Source organism: Eubalaena glacialis, chromosome 9 (genome assembly GCF_028564815.1).
Source record: "Eubalaena glacialis isolate mEubGla1 chromosome 9, mEubGla1.1.hap2.+ XY, whole genome shotgun sequence".
NCBI classification, from domain to species: domain Eukaryota; kingdom Metazoa; phylum Chordata; class Mammalia; order Artiodactyla; family Balaenidae; genus Eubalaena; species Eubalaena glacialis.
Window position 1 is genome coordinate 34,971,854 of NC_083724.1, and position 13,845 is coordinate 34,985,698.

At 50.2% G+C, this 13,845-nt stretch overlaps 1 protein-coding gene and 1 pseudogene across 1 annotated transcript; both read right to left on the reverse strand.

Moving 5' to 3' along the window:
• Positions 1 to 3,135: 3,135 nt before the first annotated feature.
• LOC133098337 (ribosomal protein eL22-like) lies at positions 3,136 to 3,527 on the reverse strand (annotated as a pseudogene).
• An 8,982-nt stretch (positions 3,528 to 12,509) lies between these two features.
• On the reverse strand, positions 12,510 to 13,631 carry FOXE1 (forkhead box E1). Its single transcript, XM_061201115.1, has one exon. The coding sequence runs from the start codon at positions 13,629 to 13,631 to the stop codon at positions 12,510 to 12,512; it is 1,122 nt and encodes a 373-aa protein (XP_061057098.1).
• Positions 13,632 to 13,845: the final 214 nt, after the last annotated feature.

Consider the following 13,845-nt stretch of genomic DNA (forward strand, 5'->3'; position numbering starts at 1 on the left):
TGAACATCCCCATCTGTTTTTTCAACTGTGTTTGGACATCCCTCCAGAATGGGGAGTTTTTTATTGCCTGAGGCAGCCAGTATCACCCTTGTCTACCTCTGACTCTTTGAAGCTTCTTCCTTTTATTGACTGAAGTCTGTTGCTAAGTGGCATTGATGCTATCAGTGTGCCCCTCGTCCAGCATCTCTGTCCTGGAAACTACTCAGGGACTTGAAGAAAGGACATTGTGCTGCAGTCTGACTTTCTTCAGGCTACACAAGCCTAATTCTTCCAAGTGCTCCTCCCAGGACACAGGCTGCAGCCCCTTCCCCAACCTGATTGTCTTCTCATGATACATTCCAGTTGATCAATGTCCCTCAAAAAATGTGAAGCTCAGGGCCAATCCAGACACCCTGAACAGGGTAAAGTCAGGCAGGGCCATCACCTCCTTGCTCTGAGCACTCTACTTCTTTTAATGCAGTCTCCAAGTTCATTATTATGGCAGCTTCATGACACTCCTGACTCATAGTGAGCATAGTATTGGCTAAGCTGTCTTCACACATGCTGCTACCCATCCTGGATTTCCTGGCTGACCCGTGTGCTGTTGGTTTTTTTTTAACTCACAGCCCTACTTAGAAACATGGCAGATCTTGCCTAAGTTTTCCATGGCACAGTCCGAAAGATCTTGCCATGGTGTCATGTAGTTTCTGGATTCCCCTTGGAATCTAAATAATTCAGAAGAAGGGAGTGTTAGGAAACACTGCCTTTCTCTCAAACAGCACCCAAACCCAGCGTGGAACAGAAGCCATGGATATAATTCTGAGAAAAGCTCAGCCCAGATTGAGGTTGGCTGAGGTCTCCAAAGGTAAGCCTCTCGCTTAAGGTTGTAATATGTGTTACTCATTTCCTTTTGGGAGCAATTAATTCTAATCTTAATGTCAGACTTAAAGGCCAAAAGAAAGTAGGTTGAATCTGCTTTTATTGACACTGTACATTTTTTCAAAGGCTGCAAGGTGGACTTGGATATTGTGAAACTTGGCTGGGCAACCCACTGTCACTTGGCTGGGCAACCAGGGGTCCTAAGGATAGGCCTAGGCTCCCTGGGGGCAGCTCTCCTGGCCCTCCTTCCCTTTGTCATCTCAAGGGGGCTCCCCAGTCTCTTTGCTCCCTCTGAAAGTCAGGAGTACACAAGAAAAAAAAATGGACTTCCCTGGCAGTCCAGTGGTTAAGATTCCATGTTCCCAATGCAGGGGGACATGAGTTTAATCCCTGGTTGGGGAACTAAAATCCCACATGCCGCATGTTGAAGCCAAAAAAAAAAAAAAAAGGAGTGCACAAGGCTGGGGGGATCCCCAGGCTTCAGAGTCCCCTCAAGAAGTCTAGGCTGACCTAGCTGAAGTATTCAAATCTTCCACCCCAAGGGGAAGAGGCATTCGTGTATGTGTGTATGTGTGTCTTCTGGTTGACATGGGGCAGCCTGGCTGGAGACTGTAGCGGAAGTGAGAGCGCTTCCCATGTACCAGTTATCTGCTGCATAACAAATTATCCCAAAGCTTAGGGGCTTAAAATCACAACATTTCTGATCTCAGTTTCTCTGGTCCTCTGCTTCAGGGTATCTCACAAGCCTACAGTCATCTCAAAATGTGATTGGGAAGGATTCGCTTCCTAGCTCATTCACATAGTTTCTGGCAGGTTTAGTTCTTATAGGCTGTTGGACTAAGGTCTCAGTTCCTCATAAGTCCCTTGGTTCCTTACCATCTTGGTCTCTCCATACTGCATCTTACAACATGGCAGCCTGCTTCATTAGAGCAGATAAGAGAGTGAGTGCTAGCAAGACGGAAGTCACAGTGTCTTGTAACCTAATCATGAAGGGACATCTTATAACTTTTCCCATATCCTGTTGATTAGAAGCAAGTCACTAGACTCAATGGGAGGGGATTACACAGGCTGTGAATACCAGGAGGGGTGATCACTGGGAGCCATAGTGTGTGACCCTATGGGGCAGGTGGGAGGGACAGATGGTGTATGAGGCACATGAGGCCTGGGATAACCATCAGCTATCTAGAAGGTGAACATAATAGGTTGTGGACGGAGGGCAGGGGCTTGGGGACCCAGGCTATGTCTGAGAACTCTGGGTCTGAGCAGCCTGTAAGATTGGGCCTAGATCTGGGTGTGTACTAATCTTAAGCCCCCCTGGACCCAGGCTGAGTAACCAAGGTGGGAGTTGGCTCTCAGACTTCTTACTACCAAGCCACTTTCCTAGGTCTGCATGCTGTGAGCACCCACTGCAGGCAAGGCACAATGCCAGGCATAGCATTAAAGTGCTGTGGGTATCCATTCATTTGTAATAATTCACACAGTGTAACTGCAAAAGCACTGGGTCAGAGCCTGGTGTCCCAAGTCTAGTGTGGGCTCCATCGAAATTGCTGGTGACCCCTCTTTGGGCTTTAGCTCCCCATGCTATAAACACTATTGCAGTAAAACTTCCCCCATTTCACTTCACCCTCGATCACTCTGAGGTTGTTTTGAGAACTTCATGAGATAAAGACATGGAAGGGCTTGGAAATAAACTATCACACTACAGTTTACAGAAACTTTCATATTATGCTATTCCATTCTCATGTTTGTGTTCAGGGGAGGGGGACTCAGATTCACCAAAGGTTGTGCTAAAGGGACACTGGAGTCCATCTGGTTACCCCCAGGCACACACATCTACCCAGTGTATAGATGAGACTGCCGAAGGCAAGGGACTCATTCAAGGTCACGCACAAAGTTGGTGGCTGTGGAGGGGTGAGGCCCCGAATCTTCTTTTTTTTTTTAATTTTAAATATTTTATTATCTAAAGTTATACCCAAAATTGTGCTTCATTTTTTCCTATACTACACTATACACTTTAACTCGAGGACATTTTTAAAAGCAATACATTTCAGAAAAACTGGAAAAAATTACACTAGCTATAAGTTATTTAAATATTGCTTATAGAAAGTATTAAAGAACCATGTAAACAGCATACACCTAAAGAGATGAATGCTTAACATAACAGAGTACAGTGTTTTTCATTCACTGATAATCTAAGGGTCAATTTCTAGATGTTTCTTTGTCTTGTATGCTTCATTTGTTTTATCAGCAAGCCAAGGCCTATAAGGGATGGCTTCACTACTCCTCCGACTCAGATCCATCTTCATCTTGACTCATCTGGAAGTAACGAAGTTCGTAAGTCTCTTCCTCAGATGCAACCCCCGAAGCCGATCACCAAGATTGTTCTTTTTAAGGTATTTCTTGGTAAAATATTTCAAATACCTTTTAGAGAATTGTTCCTCAGAAACAACCATGATTTTATTCTTGAAGGCTTTAATGTGAACAACATTCCCAAGATTTCCAGTTTTTCCTGGAAAAACTTTAACTTTCTCATGTAGAAACTGTTCAGAATTTCCAGAATCAAAAACTCCATCTTCTCCTGGATGAGTAAGATCCAAACTAAACTTCCAGGTTGACTTCTTAGGCTTCTTGTCTTTCTTCGGCACCATCTTGAAGGCTGTCCGTGCGATCAGAGAGCAGCCCTGAGTCTTTTGACTTCTAGCCTAGTGCTTCTCTGAACCAGGAGCCTCATGATGCAAAGTGTTATCACCTAGGAGCTCTGGTGCCCAATTGCCTGGTTTCAAACTGCTCCTACCATTTCTTATAGTTCATGGTCACTATCTCCCACAGTGTTAGCCATTGTGACTGGTATCAGAGAGGGAAGGCACTGTTGCACCCATGTTATTGCTGGGGAAGTTTAGGCTGAGACTTGCCCTGGTACCAGAGCCAGGACTTGAACCAGTGCTTTTCTGACGAAGGCAGGCAGCCTCTCAGAAAATAGGAAAGTACCAAACAATGTTCAGATTTGACGATTACTAACAGTATATCAGACTCCAGGTTCATTTTGTGCATTTGTGTGTAGCCTACAAGGGGTAGTGGGGGCACAGCCCAGGTTTCCTGAGGATGGATTCAGGAGGAAACCTTCAAAATGAGACCTGAAAGCCCCTTGCTGAGAAGTGAGGTGTCTGCCAGGGCATGTAACTCACTGGTCAGCCAACCTTGCAGTAGCGTTTCGGGGAAGTCGTTTATATTCATTATAGTTTGGAATTTGGGTGGAAAGCCTGTTTCAGTTCTGGGGTTTTGCTCTCCTATCAGGACAGCTGCAGGCCCAGACGGGCCCCTGCTGGAAGTAAGTCAGCCCTCCTCCCGCCAAGGAAGAAGGGCCCTCCCGCCTGTGGTCGGTGCATTGTACTTGCTGGATTCCAGGCTGTCAGTCTCACAGAGAGCTCCCCGGATGCTTAGCCTGCAGATTGTTTTGTTAGGTTTCTCCTACAACTAACTTGGAAATTACCCAGCTACCCACAGCCTCTCCCAGGTGTTCTGTAAACTACGGGCCTGCTCCTGCAGCTTTCGCCTTGGTGGGACCAACGCTGGCTGAAGCTGGGAGGGTCAGGGTGGGGTGATAGGAGGGTGAAAAGAGGCCCACGATGGTAGAGCTTGTTTTAAGCAACAGCCAGTCCCCTTCAGCTTTGGCACTAACCATCCTACTTTGTAGGATCTGAAGCAAGCAGATCCACACACTTTGCAGACATTATCTTTAAGCCTCACACGCCCTGTGGAGGTAAGTCAGGGGCATGTGGAAGATCCACCCTACTTAGAGGCCCAAAGAGAGAGGATTTCCCCAGAGCTGCAGTCAAAACCAACACGCAAGTCTCCTGATTCCCATATCCAGGAAGGAAAAATCCTCACATTTGATTCATTTTGCTGTGAACTTTGTTACACCTGGGTTGAATCCCTCTCAGGCAAAGGTCTGTGACCTTGAGCTTGTCCTCTTTTCTTGGACCTCAGTTTTCTCATCTGAAAAAAAATACACCTGAAACCTGCTACTTCCCAGGGCAGTTGTGAAGATCCAAAGGATAGCATATGTGGAAGCGCTTGGTATACCCTGAACACAGCCTCTCTTGGGTAATGTCAGGGTTACCTTAGTCAGCTGTGCCACTGCTGAGCCACTTGAAGCTGGGGAAGAGCAATGGTGTGGTGAGAGCCCTGGACAAGGGCCTAAGATGTTAGCTCATTGTACAACTGTGGAAAGTTACCTTCTCTGGTCCTTGTTTTTTCCTTCTATAAAACAAGGTGTGGGACTAGATAATTTTTCAGCTGTATTTTTTTTTTTTAAATAAGAATGGCAAAGGAAATCTCAAAGGGAAAACCAAGAATCAATTTTTTCCTGCTCCATAAGGGTCACCTTCTTTATTAGTTAGGATGCATTTGGCTGCAAGTAACACAGAGCCCAAAGAAAAGAGGCTTAAACTTAGAGGACGTTTGTTATCGCCCACAGGTGTAAAGAATTGTTCCAGGGTTGGTTCTTTCAGCAGCTCAGTGATATCATCAGGCCCCCAGGTTATTCCCACCTTTTGGCTCTGCCATCCTAAGCAGGTTGGCTTGTTCTCTTAGGCTGGTACCCTCTGAGCCCAACATGTCTGTCACACTTCCAGGAGTCACACTCTAACAACATTAAGAGGAAGAAAATGGCTATTGCTCTCCCCCTGTCTCTTCAAGAACAAAGAAATATTTCCCAGAAGCCCTGAGCAGACTTTTCTGGACATCTCATTGGCCTGGAAAGTATCCTGTGCCTGTTTCTCAATAATCACTGGCAAGAGTGATGGAATCATCACCACGTTTACCTTAGACAAGTCCAGATTGAGCCGGTGGATACTCCAAGGGGTAAGACTTCCCCTAAAACACATGACCAGCTGCAACCTGAACAAAATCAGGGTCTTGTGAGCAGAGAAGAAGGGGAGAAAATGGCTGGGTAGACAACTAGCAGTCTGGCACAACTTCTTCTTGAATATGCCAGAGAGTGTATTGTTTTACTTCTGTCCAGAGTTGTCCACTATATGGTTGTCCTCAAGATGCTCCATCTCAGCTCTACCATCAAGACCCCTGTGCCCAATCCCCATGATAAGACATTGTTCTTTCTTTTGAGCATGGGTACAGGAAAAATGTGGGCACACCCCACTTCACACAAGGTTAATTGTGAAGCTTTGATGAAATTTAGGATAAAAGGAAAGTGTTACATGGGAGGGGGAAATTTTGAAAGTGCTCATATTAATTTTCTCATAGTGTAAGAAACCCTTCATGGGACTGCTCACAAACATGCCAAGCTCCTAATCTCACTCCCTTGTCCTGAGGTCTGGACCTCTGCGAGAGAGTGACATGATCTGTTGATGTTTGAGCTGAATCACACATTGGCTGCTGTGGGGAATGACTGAGGAGAGCAGTGGAGGGAGCAGGGAGCCCTGTTAGGAGGCTGGTGCTGTGATCCAGGAGAGAGATGATGGAGCCTCCTACTGGGTTGGTGGCCTTAGACGTGCAAGATGGGGTTAGGGGGTTCCTAGAGAGGTAATGGTCAGAGCAAATTCATGGTGACAGGAACACACAGGGGAGTCTGGGAACAGCAAGTGGGGCGTTGGCTGGAGCCTAGATGTGTAGGAAGGGCAACTATGGGAGATGAGGCTGGGAAGAGGGTTGGCATAAGGATAATGGAGGGCCCCAAGTGCCAGGTGAGGAGTTTGGGCTTTCTGTTGTAGACAGGAGGGAGCCTGCTCCCATAGGACTGGAGCTCGGGTTCAGGAAGTGAGGCTGGCAGTGGGGGCAGAATGGAGGGAGAAGGCAGGAGCATCCATGGGGAGGGCTTGGCCAGCTGCTGGGGGTTGAGAGCAGAGGCAAGAGTTAGGCTCTATGAGGCTGTGCTTCTCACACGTTATCTCTGGTTGTTGAATGCCTCCACGCCTGAAAAATCATAGCTGGGGCTCTGCTCTGCCCACACTCCTGGGAGAAGCCGCTGCAGGTTCTCAGATAGTGAGATAAGCCAGTGCTCTGCACCAGGGCTGAGATCCGCCCTGATTCCGCCTCTCAATCCCTTCCTCATCCTGGGAGGGGCTGACAGTTGATCCCCAGGGCCTCTCTGACTACATGCTTCTGCACCAGGTTAACCCTTCTGGGCTGAGCTGGAAATGTGAGCCTCAGCTCTCAGAAGAGGGGTTGTGGGGCTGGCAGAGGGGCATGGGGAGCTCCATAGGGAGCAGTCATCCTTTCCACCGCAGGAGCTCTGCAAAGGCTGGCTTTGGCCTCAGCCCGGAAAGAAGACGCTGGAAGAAGGGTAGGGACAGGTACCAAACTTGTTAAAGACCTCCTATCCTCACTGCACCCAACCTGTTGGTCCTGCTTTTCCTTTAGTTCACTGCTCAGTTTGGGCTGAAAAGCACCAGTCACACTGCTTTCCCTTTGGGTTGTTCTAAGCTATTTATTTAACTGATCCCAGGCTCAGTTTACCCATCCATACAATGGAGGGCCCTCCCGCAGCTGCACTCCTTCCCCATCCCTCAACCCCCACCTTCACCACCCCCCCGTCTGATTACTTCCATTTCCACACTGCCTTTTATGAGGGTGATAATCAAATGCAGTCTCCCTTGAGGGAGGCATAAGTTCTAGCCAGGCTTGGACACTATGAGATGTTGGGTAAGTCCTGTGCCCCTTTAGCTCTATAGAAGCTCTATATGCACGCATGGTATTCCTATTTATTCCTATTATTGAAAACTCATGTGAGCACTGAGATGAGAGTCCTGGTTCTTCCACTGAGTTGCTATGTGATCCTGGGAAGAGAGCCCAGTCTGGTACATGCTCCTTATCATCAGGGACTTTTTTCGGCCAGTTGTCCTGTCATGCCGACCCCCACCCAGGAGTCGGCACTTCTCAGGAGCAGGATGAGCACAGAAACCAAATTCTCCAGAAAGGTGTGGGTGTTTGGGGTGGGGGAGGATTCATTAGGATGCCCAGGATCGTAGGCTGTCCGAGGGGTACTTAAATGCTCTACTGGAGGATCCTTCAGCCCAGATGGACTCAGAGGTGGGGGCCTCTTCCTGCTGAGAAGAGAGCTTTATTTTTCTCCTAAACCCCAACAAGCCCAGACTTGGGGTTGAAGTTGCCAAGTTTAATCCATACTTGGGCAAATGACTGCTGCTTATGGAGGGTACAGAGACCAGAACCCAAGGTCCCCAAAGTGGCTCAGCAGGGAGTCAGGAGTTTGGGTTCCTGCTCCGGCTCTGACAGTCCAGCTTTCAAGATGGTTTCAGATACACTCTCAGTGAATGTCATTGTCATGGTCACCTATCAGACAGGGAACATGAGGTGAGATGCATTCTAAGGGTTAGGATTCCAAGACTGTAAAGCACACCCAAGGGAGGAGGTGAAGGGCTCCACCCTAGCCATCTCTTCTCTCTGCAGCCATCTCTGGTTGGGGTTCTTGCTGAGAAACAGGAGCCTTCTGGAAGTTATTCTGGGATCTCTGATTTCAACAACATAACACATCCTCCACCCCCACCCCACTTCTCTAAAGCTCTGCCTCTCTGCCCAGGGCATATGAATCGCTTGAGGTCTTGTTGAATTGCAGGTTCTGGTTCAGTAGATCTGGGTAGAGCCTGAGAGTCTGCATTTCTAGCAAGCTCTCAGGGGATGCCCATGCAGCTAGTCTGTGGCCCACACTTAGAGCTTCAAGGCCTCAGGGCCTTAATGTCTTATGCAAAACAGCAGGGAGGGCAAGCCTCCTGCTCTCAGCTTCTCTACTGGCGCTTGGAGAAGTGCATCCTGGATTCAAATGACCAAAAAAAGGGGAGTTTGTGAGGGTGAAAGGGGACCTGCCACCCAGCTTTGTAGATGGTGAAACTGAGGCCTACGCAGTGCAGGAAGGAGCTTGTTCAAGATCTCACAGCATTTTAGTGACAGAGTTGAGGCTCAGGCCTCTTGCAAAGGAAAAACAAAAACGAAAACTAGAAAAGATACTCACTGAGGTGTTTGCTGTGCTTTCTCTGGGCGAACTATGGGTTCCTTTGATTCTTCTTCCTAAGTTGTATTTTTTGTTTGTTTTTTACAATGAACGTGAACCAATTTTGTAATAAGAAAAAAATTAATTTTAATGAAAAAATTCCCACAGAGTTCTTAGTAAATGAGATTATGTTTATGAACGTGCTGGATGAACTGTAACTACGTGCAGCAGCTTCAAGTCAAGGGTGTGTAATTCAGCCCAAACCCTCCGGAATTCCTTTCAGCGAGGTTACCCTCACTCCTTCTGGCGCACGAATCACCGAGATGAGGAGGAAGGCCAATGCCGTCACCATCCACAACCGCCGCAAGCAGCTTCCTCCTCCCACTTGGCCTCAGCTGTGGGAACTCTTCCCCCAAAGCTCTGGCCGCAGGAATCTTTCCCCTTAAAACTGGGGAAGAAATTTCCCTAATCCGTTTTCGTAGTAAACGACCTCGGGCCAAGTCTGCTTTTGTTGCTGATTTCCTAAGCTTAATTGCAAGCAAAGTTAATTTGAAAGAAAATGTTACAGCTCTAGGGCGAATTCTAACGAGCTTTGGGCAATTAGGGAAGAACGCATCTAATTACTCACAGACCCGGGGTTGGGGCGGGGGGCGCCCTGCACACGACGCGGCGGGGTGCAGGGCTCAGAGACGCGCAAACGATTTCTCTGGATTCAAGATAGGAAGAAGAAAAAGAGAAACGCACCTCCGGTCTCTGAGCCCCTAGACGGGGAGCCGGGGAGGTTCTATTTCACGGTTTGGGGATTCGGAGAGTTGGATTGTCCCAAGACGCAGCAGTGAATGTTCACAATGTCCTAGAGTCACGCGGACTGGAGGGTCCGCCCGGCCCGGCTGTGGATGAAGGGCGGCGCTCCCTCGCCTGCGCAGTGTCCTTTCTGGCCCGGCCGGGTGGCGCACTAGCTTTGGGTGTCGCCGGCCGGCAGGAGGCCGAGAAGGGCTGACGCTCTCTCTTCAACACCTCGAGGGTCTCGCTGTCTCTCCTGGCTCCTGCTGTATACCCAGTTCCCTCCTCGCAGCGTCCCCTCCCTCAGGGCACAGACCCTGGTCGATCTCACCTGTCGTCCCAGTTGACAAGGAGAGTTGGGGGCGAAGACGCGTCCGCTTTCCCTCCCTGTCTTTCTTGTTCCCCCGGCTTTACCGTGACGCTCCAGGAGACTTCCGGATAAGGCGGCGCTTAAATGTTAAAACCTTCTTCCCTCGTGTGCCCGGCGCTTTACAGTTTACAAAGCGTTTCTATCTCTCTTGACTCATTTAACTTCAGGTGGACTCTGAGGGAGGGGTCACAAATTCCCATTCACAAATGAGGACACTAGGGAAAGGACTGGATTACGTTAATGGCGCTGTCAAAGCATTGGACTTGGTAATTAAAACACAGAGAAAGGCTCAACCGCTGCATTAACTGGGCGCATAGACTGCCCTTTTCCAGCCCCAATCCCCCAGCCGGGCTTTAGGAAGACAAGGACAAAACCCTTGGGTGGAGGGCTTTCAATTTCTGGCCAGTGCCAACAAGGCAAGGCATCCTGATTTCTGCCTGGGAGAGCCATACTGTCTACCTGCACACGGAGAACCTTTGAATTTCAACCTGCAAGGATCCATACAGAGATAAGGGAGGCCTAACACCTAGATTCTTCCAAGGTCACAGGGCTGGGTCTGAAATCTGGACCCACTAGCAATAGGGTCAGTGCTGCAGCTGCCCCCTCCTCCAGGTGGTCATTTACCACCATCAAAGTCAGGAAGGACCAACACCTAGACCTGTACGGTCTAATACAGTAGCCATCAGCCACACACTGCTACTGTGCACTTGGCTGTGGCTAGTCCAAACAGATGACCTGTAAGTGTAAAATACACTCCAGATTTTAAAGACTTGGTATGAAAAAAGTATCTCAACAATTTTTATATTGATTATATGTTGAAATGATAGTTTGGACATTAAATTGGGTTAAATACAATATATTATTAGTTAATCTCACCTGTTTTTTTTTTAAATTAATGCAGCTACCAGAAAAATTTTAATTACACAGGCAGCTTACATTATATTTCTATTGGGCAGCACTTATTTAGACAAATACCCATCTGGACTGAATCACATTCACATGTCTTTGTGAACAGGATAGTCCAATCCCCAGAATTAAAAATAAAAATTACCAGTGGTTTTCAGTCTTCTTTCTCACCCCCCCCAACTCTTCCCTAGCAAATTAACTCTGCAGAAAGAGGCTGCATTTCTCTTGTCAGAACTCACTTGCTCAAAGATCTTTATTAAAACAGTTCATCTGAACACTCAGGTTTATCTGAAAGCTGCACACTGAGCCTCTGAACTATTTAATGCTAGAAAGTTTTGCTACAGAATCAAAACTTACAAGATTTCTCAAGAGAAAGGTGGGGAAATGATTGGATTTTTTTTTTCCTTTCTGATTTTGGTCAGCTTGTTGCTTGAAACAAATAAAGGATACAAAGCAAAGTTAAACACCAGTTTCTTTCTAAAGCTTACTTAACTGATGGCCTCAATTAATTTTTCTCTTTCCTTTTTGCATGAGGAGGCTGCCAAGGTATGGCAGAGGGTACCAGGGATGGAAGAGCCAGCCCAACAAAATGAAAACTGTCATCCACAGGCTCCCTTGAGTCCGGTCATCTCTTTGAATTTTAGTTCACCCATTGGGTCCCAGGGTGCTTGATGAAAAGAAAGCGTGGGCAATGGACAAATGTATTTCTACCTGCCTCAATGGAAAACCGCACTGAGGACCCAGCAGTAATAGCTGCCAAATGATCAGCACATCATGCTCAAAAGATTCACGAAATTATGATATAACCGGTGCCTGGAGCTAATCCAGAGATGCTTGCCATGAGCTCTGTTTCCATTCCTTGGAATAGGGTTAGGCTCTGGGTGGCCCACCCATGCTGCCAGATATGCAACAACCATGATGGGCCCTTAAAGATCATATGGGGGACGGTTGAATTCTGCAGCCCTCTTGTATTATAGATGGGAAAACTGGGGGTGTGAGTGATGGAACTGGGTTACACTGTGGCGCTGGGGCACCGCCCAGACTCAGAGCCAGGTCTGCAGTTCTCAGAGGCAGGGAAAAGCAGCCCCTGGTCAAGCGAAGCAGAGATCTTTCCCATTAAAAAAAATGGTTACTTCTTTTGCAAATTTGTCCTCCTCACCTTAAGTAGGAAGACACTATCGGAGCCTTTTATTGTAATAACATAGTCAAAGGCACAAGAGATGGAACTGTGTAAAAAGACCCGAGTTTTGGTAAGTACGGGGAAGAGTGAAGTCATGTGATTCTCCACAATTCCCTTAGACTCTTGTGTAGACACTACGTTGTGCCTCCTTTAGAGCCAAGGACCCTCCCCGGTAGAATGTCAGAAAGGCACGACCTTTGGAGCTTCGCCTCAGTGAGGGTCCATTGTCTCAGTCCGTGGGCCGAGGATGCCTCTCCCCACCTCCTCCCATTTTCAAAGCGAACCGGTGTGTACACGGTGCACCGGGAGGCTGCGCCTGAACCTCCGGCTCGGTCCCTCCTATGTGGCTTTCAACTCGATCCTCTCTCCAGTCCTGTCCTCAGGTTTCGTGAATACTTAGTTCGTAAAGACAGTCGAGGTATCTATGAATTTTTGCCTGTATGCTCGGCTCACATGGCGGACACAAACCGATCCGCTCCGCCTGGATAGGCAGCCGCATGGCGAGCGTGGTAGGCGCCTCCATTGCCCACTCCGAGCTGCCCACCAGGATTGTAGCAGGGCCCCAGTGCTCCGAACTGGCCGGGCGATGTGCGCCCATAGAAGTCCACTGCAGTCTCGACGCCGCCACTGCTGCCACCCGCGGGGGGCGAAGCGGGCCCGGCCAACCGGCCAGCCGCTGCGAAGAGGGCGCTGCCGGCCCCTTGCGAGTACGCGCCGTCTGGGCCCGCGTAGGCGGCCGCATAGGCGGAAGTGTTGGCAGGTCGGGCGACGGCGCAGCCGGAGGGCTGGTAAGCGGTGGTAGTGGCAGAGGCGCCGGCCGAGGCAAAGGCGCAGGAACCGGAGGGCCCTGACGGCGCGGGGCCCAGTTCTGGGCTGAGCGGCCGCTCAGGCACCAGGCCGAAGACGCGGCACGGGCCTGGGGACGCAGCCGGGTAGTAGACCGGGGGCGGCGCGGCGAGCGACGGCGGGGCATAGCCTGCATAGACGGCGCCCGGGTAAGGCGGGCGCGCAGCGGGCACCCCGCCCGGGAAGATGGCGGCAGCGGCGGCGGCGGCGGCAGCAGCCGCAGCGGCGGCCGCGTCGTGCATGTAAGCCGGGTAAGTGGAGAGATCAGAGCGCTTGAAGCGCTTGCGGCGGCGCAGGAAGCTGCCGCTCTCGAACATGTCCTCGGCGTTGGGGTCGAGTGCCCAGTAGTTGCCCTTGCCCGGGCGGCCGGCCTCGCGCGGGATCTTGAGGAAGCAGTCGTTGAGTGTGAGGTTGTGGCGGATGCTGTTTTGCCACTTTTTGGGGTTGTCGCGGTAGAAGGGGAAACGCTCGGTGATGAACTTGTAGATGCCGCCCAGCGTGAGGCGGCGCTCCGGCGCGTGCGCGATGGCCATGGCAATGAGCGCAATATAGCTGTAGGGCGGCTTCCCACGCTGCAGGGGGCGCTTCCGCCGCCGCCCGCCAGCGCCGCGACCCGCGGCCTCAGCGGGCACCCCGGACCCCGCCTCACCGCGCTCCTCCTTCACGGCCGCCAGCGCCTCCGGCTGCGGCGGCGGCGGCGGTGGCGGCCCGCTCTCCGCCGTCATGGCGCAGCCGTCCCGCGTCCCTGGGGCGTCCCCGCTGCCCGCTGCTGTCGAGGGTCGGGGGCGGTCTGGGAGCTGCGGGGCCCGGGACGCAGGGTAACGGGAACCGACGCTGGGGCCCTCTGCAGAGAGCTCAGGGTGTCCTCGCAGCTGGCACCGGGAGCACAGCTTTCCTGGCAGGGGCGCCCAGGAGCTTTGGCGCCCGTAGTTTCCGGGC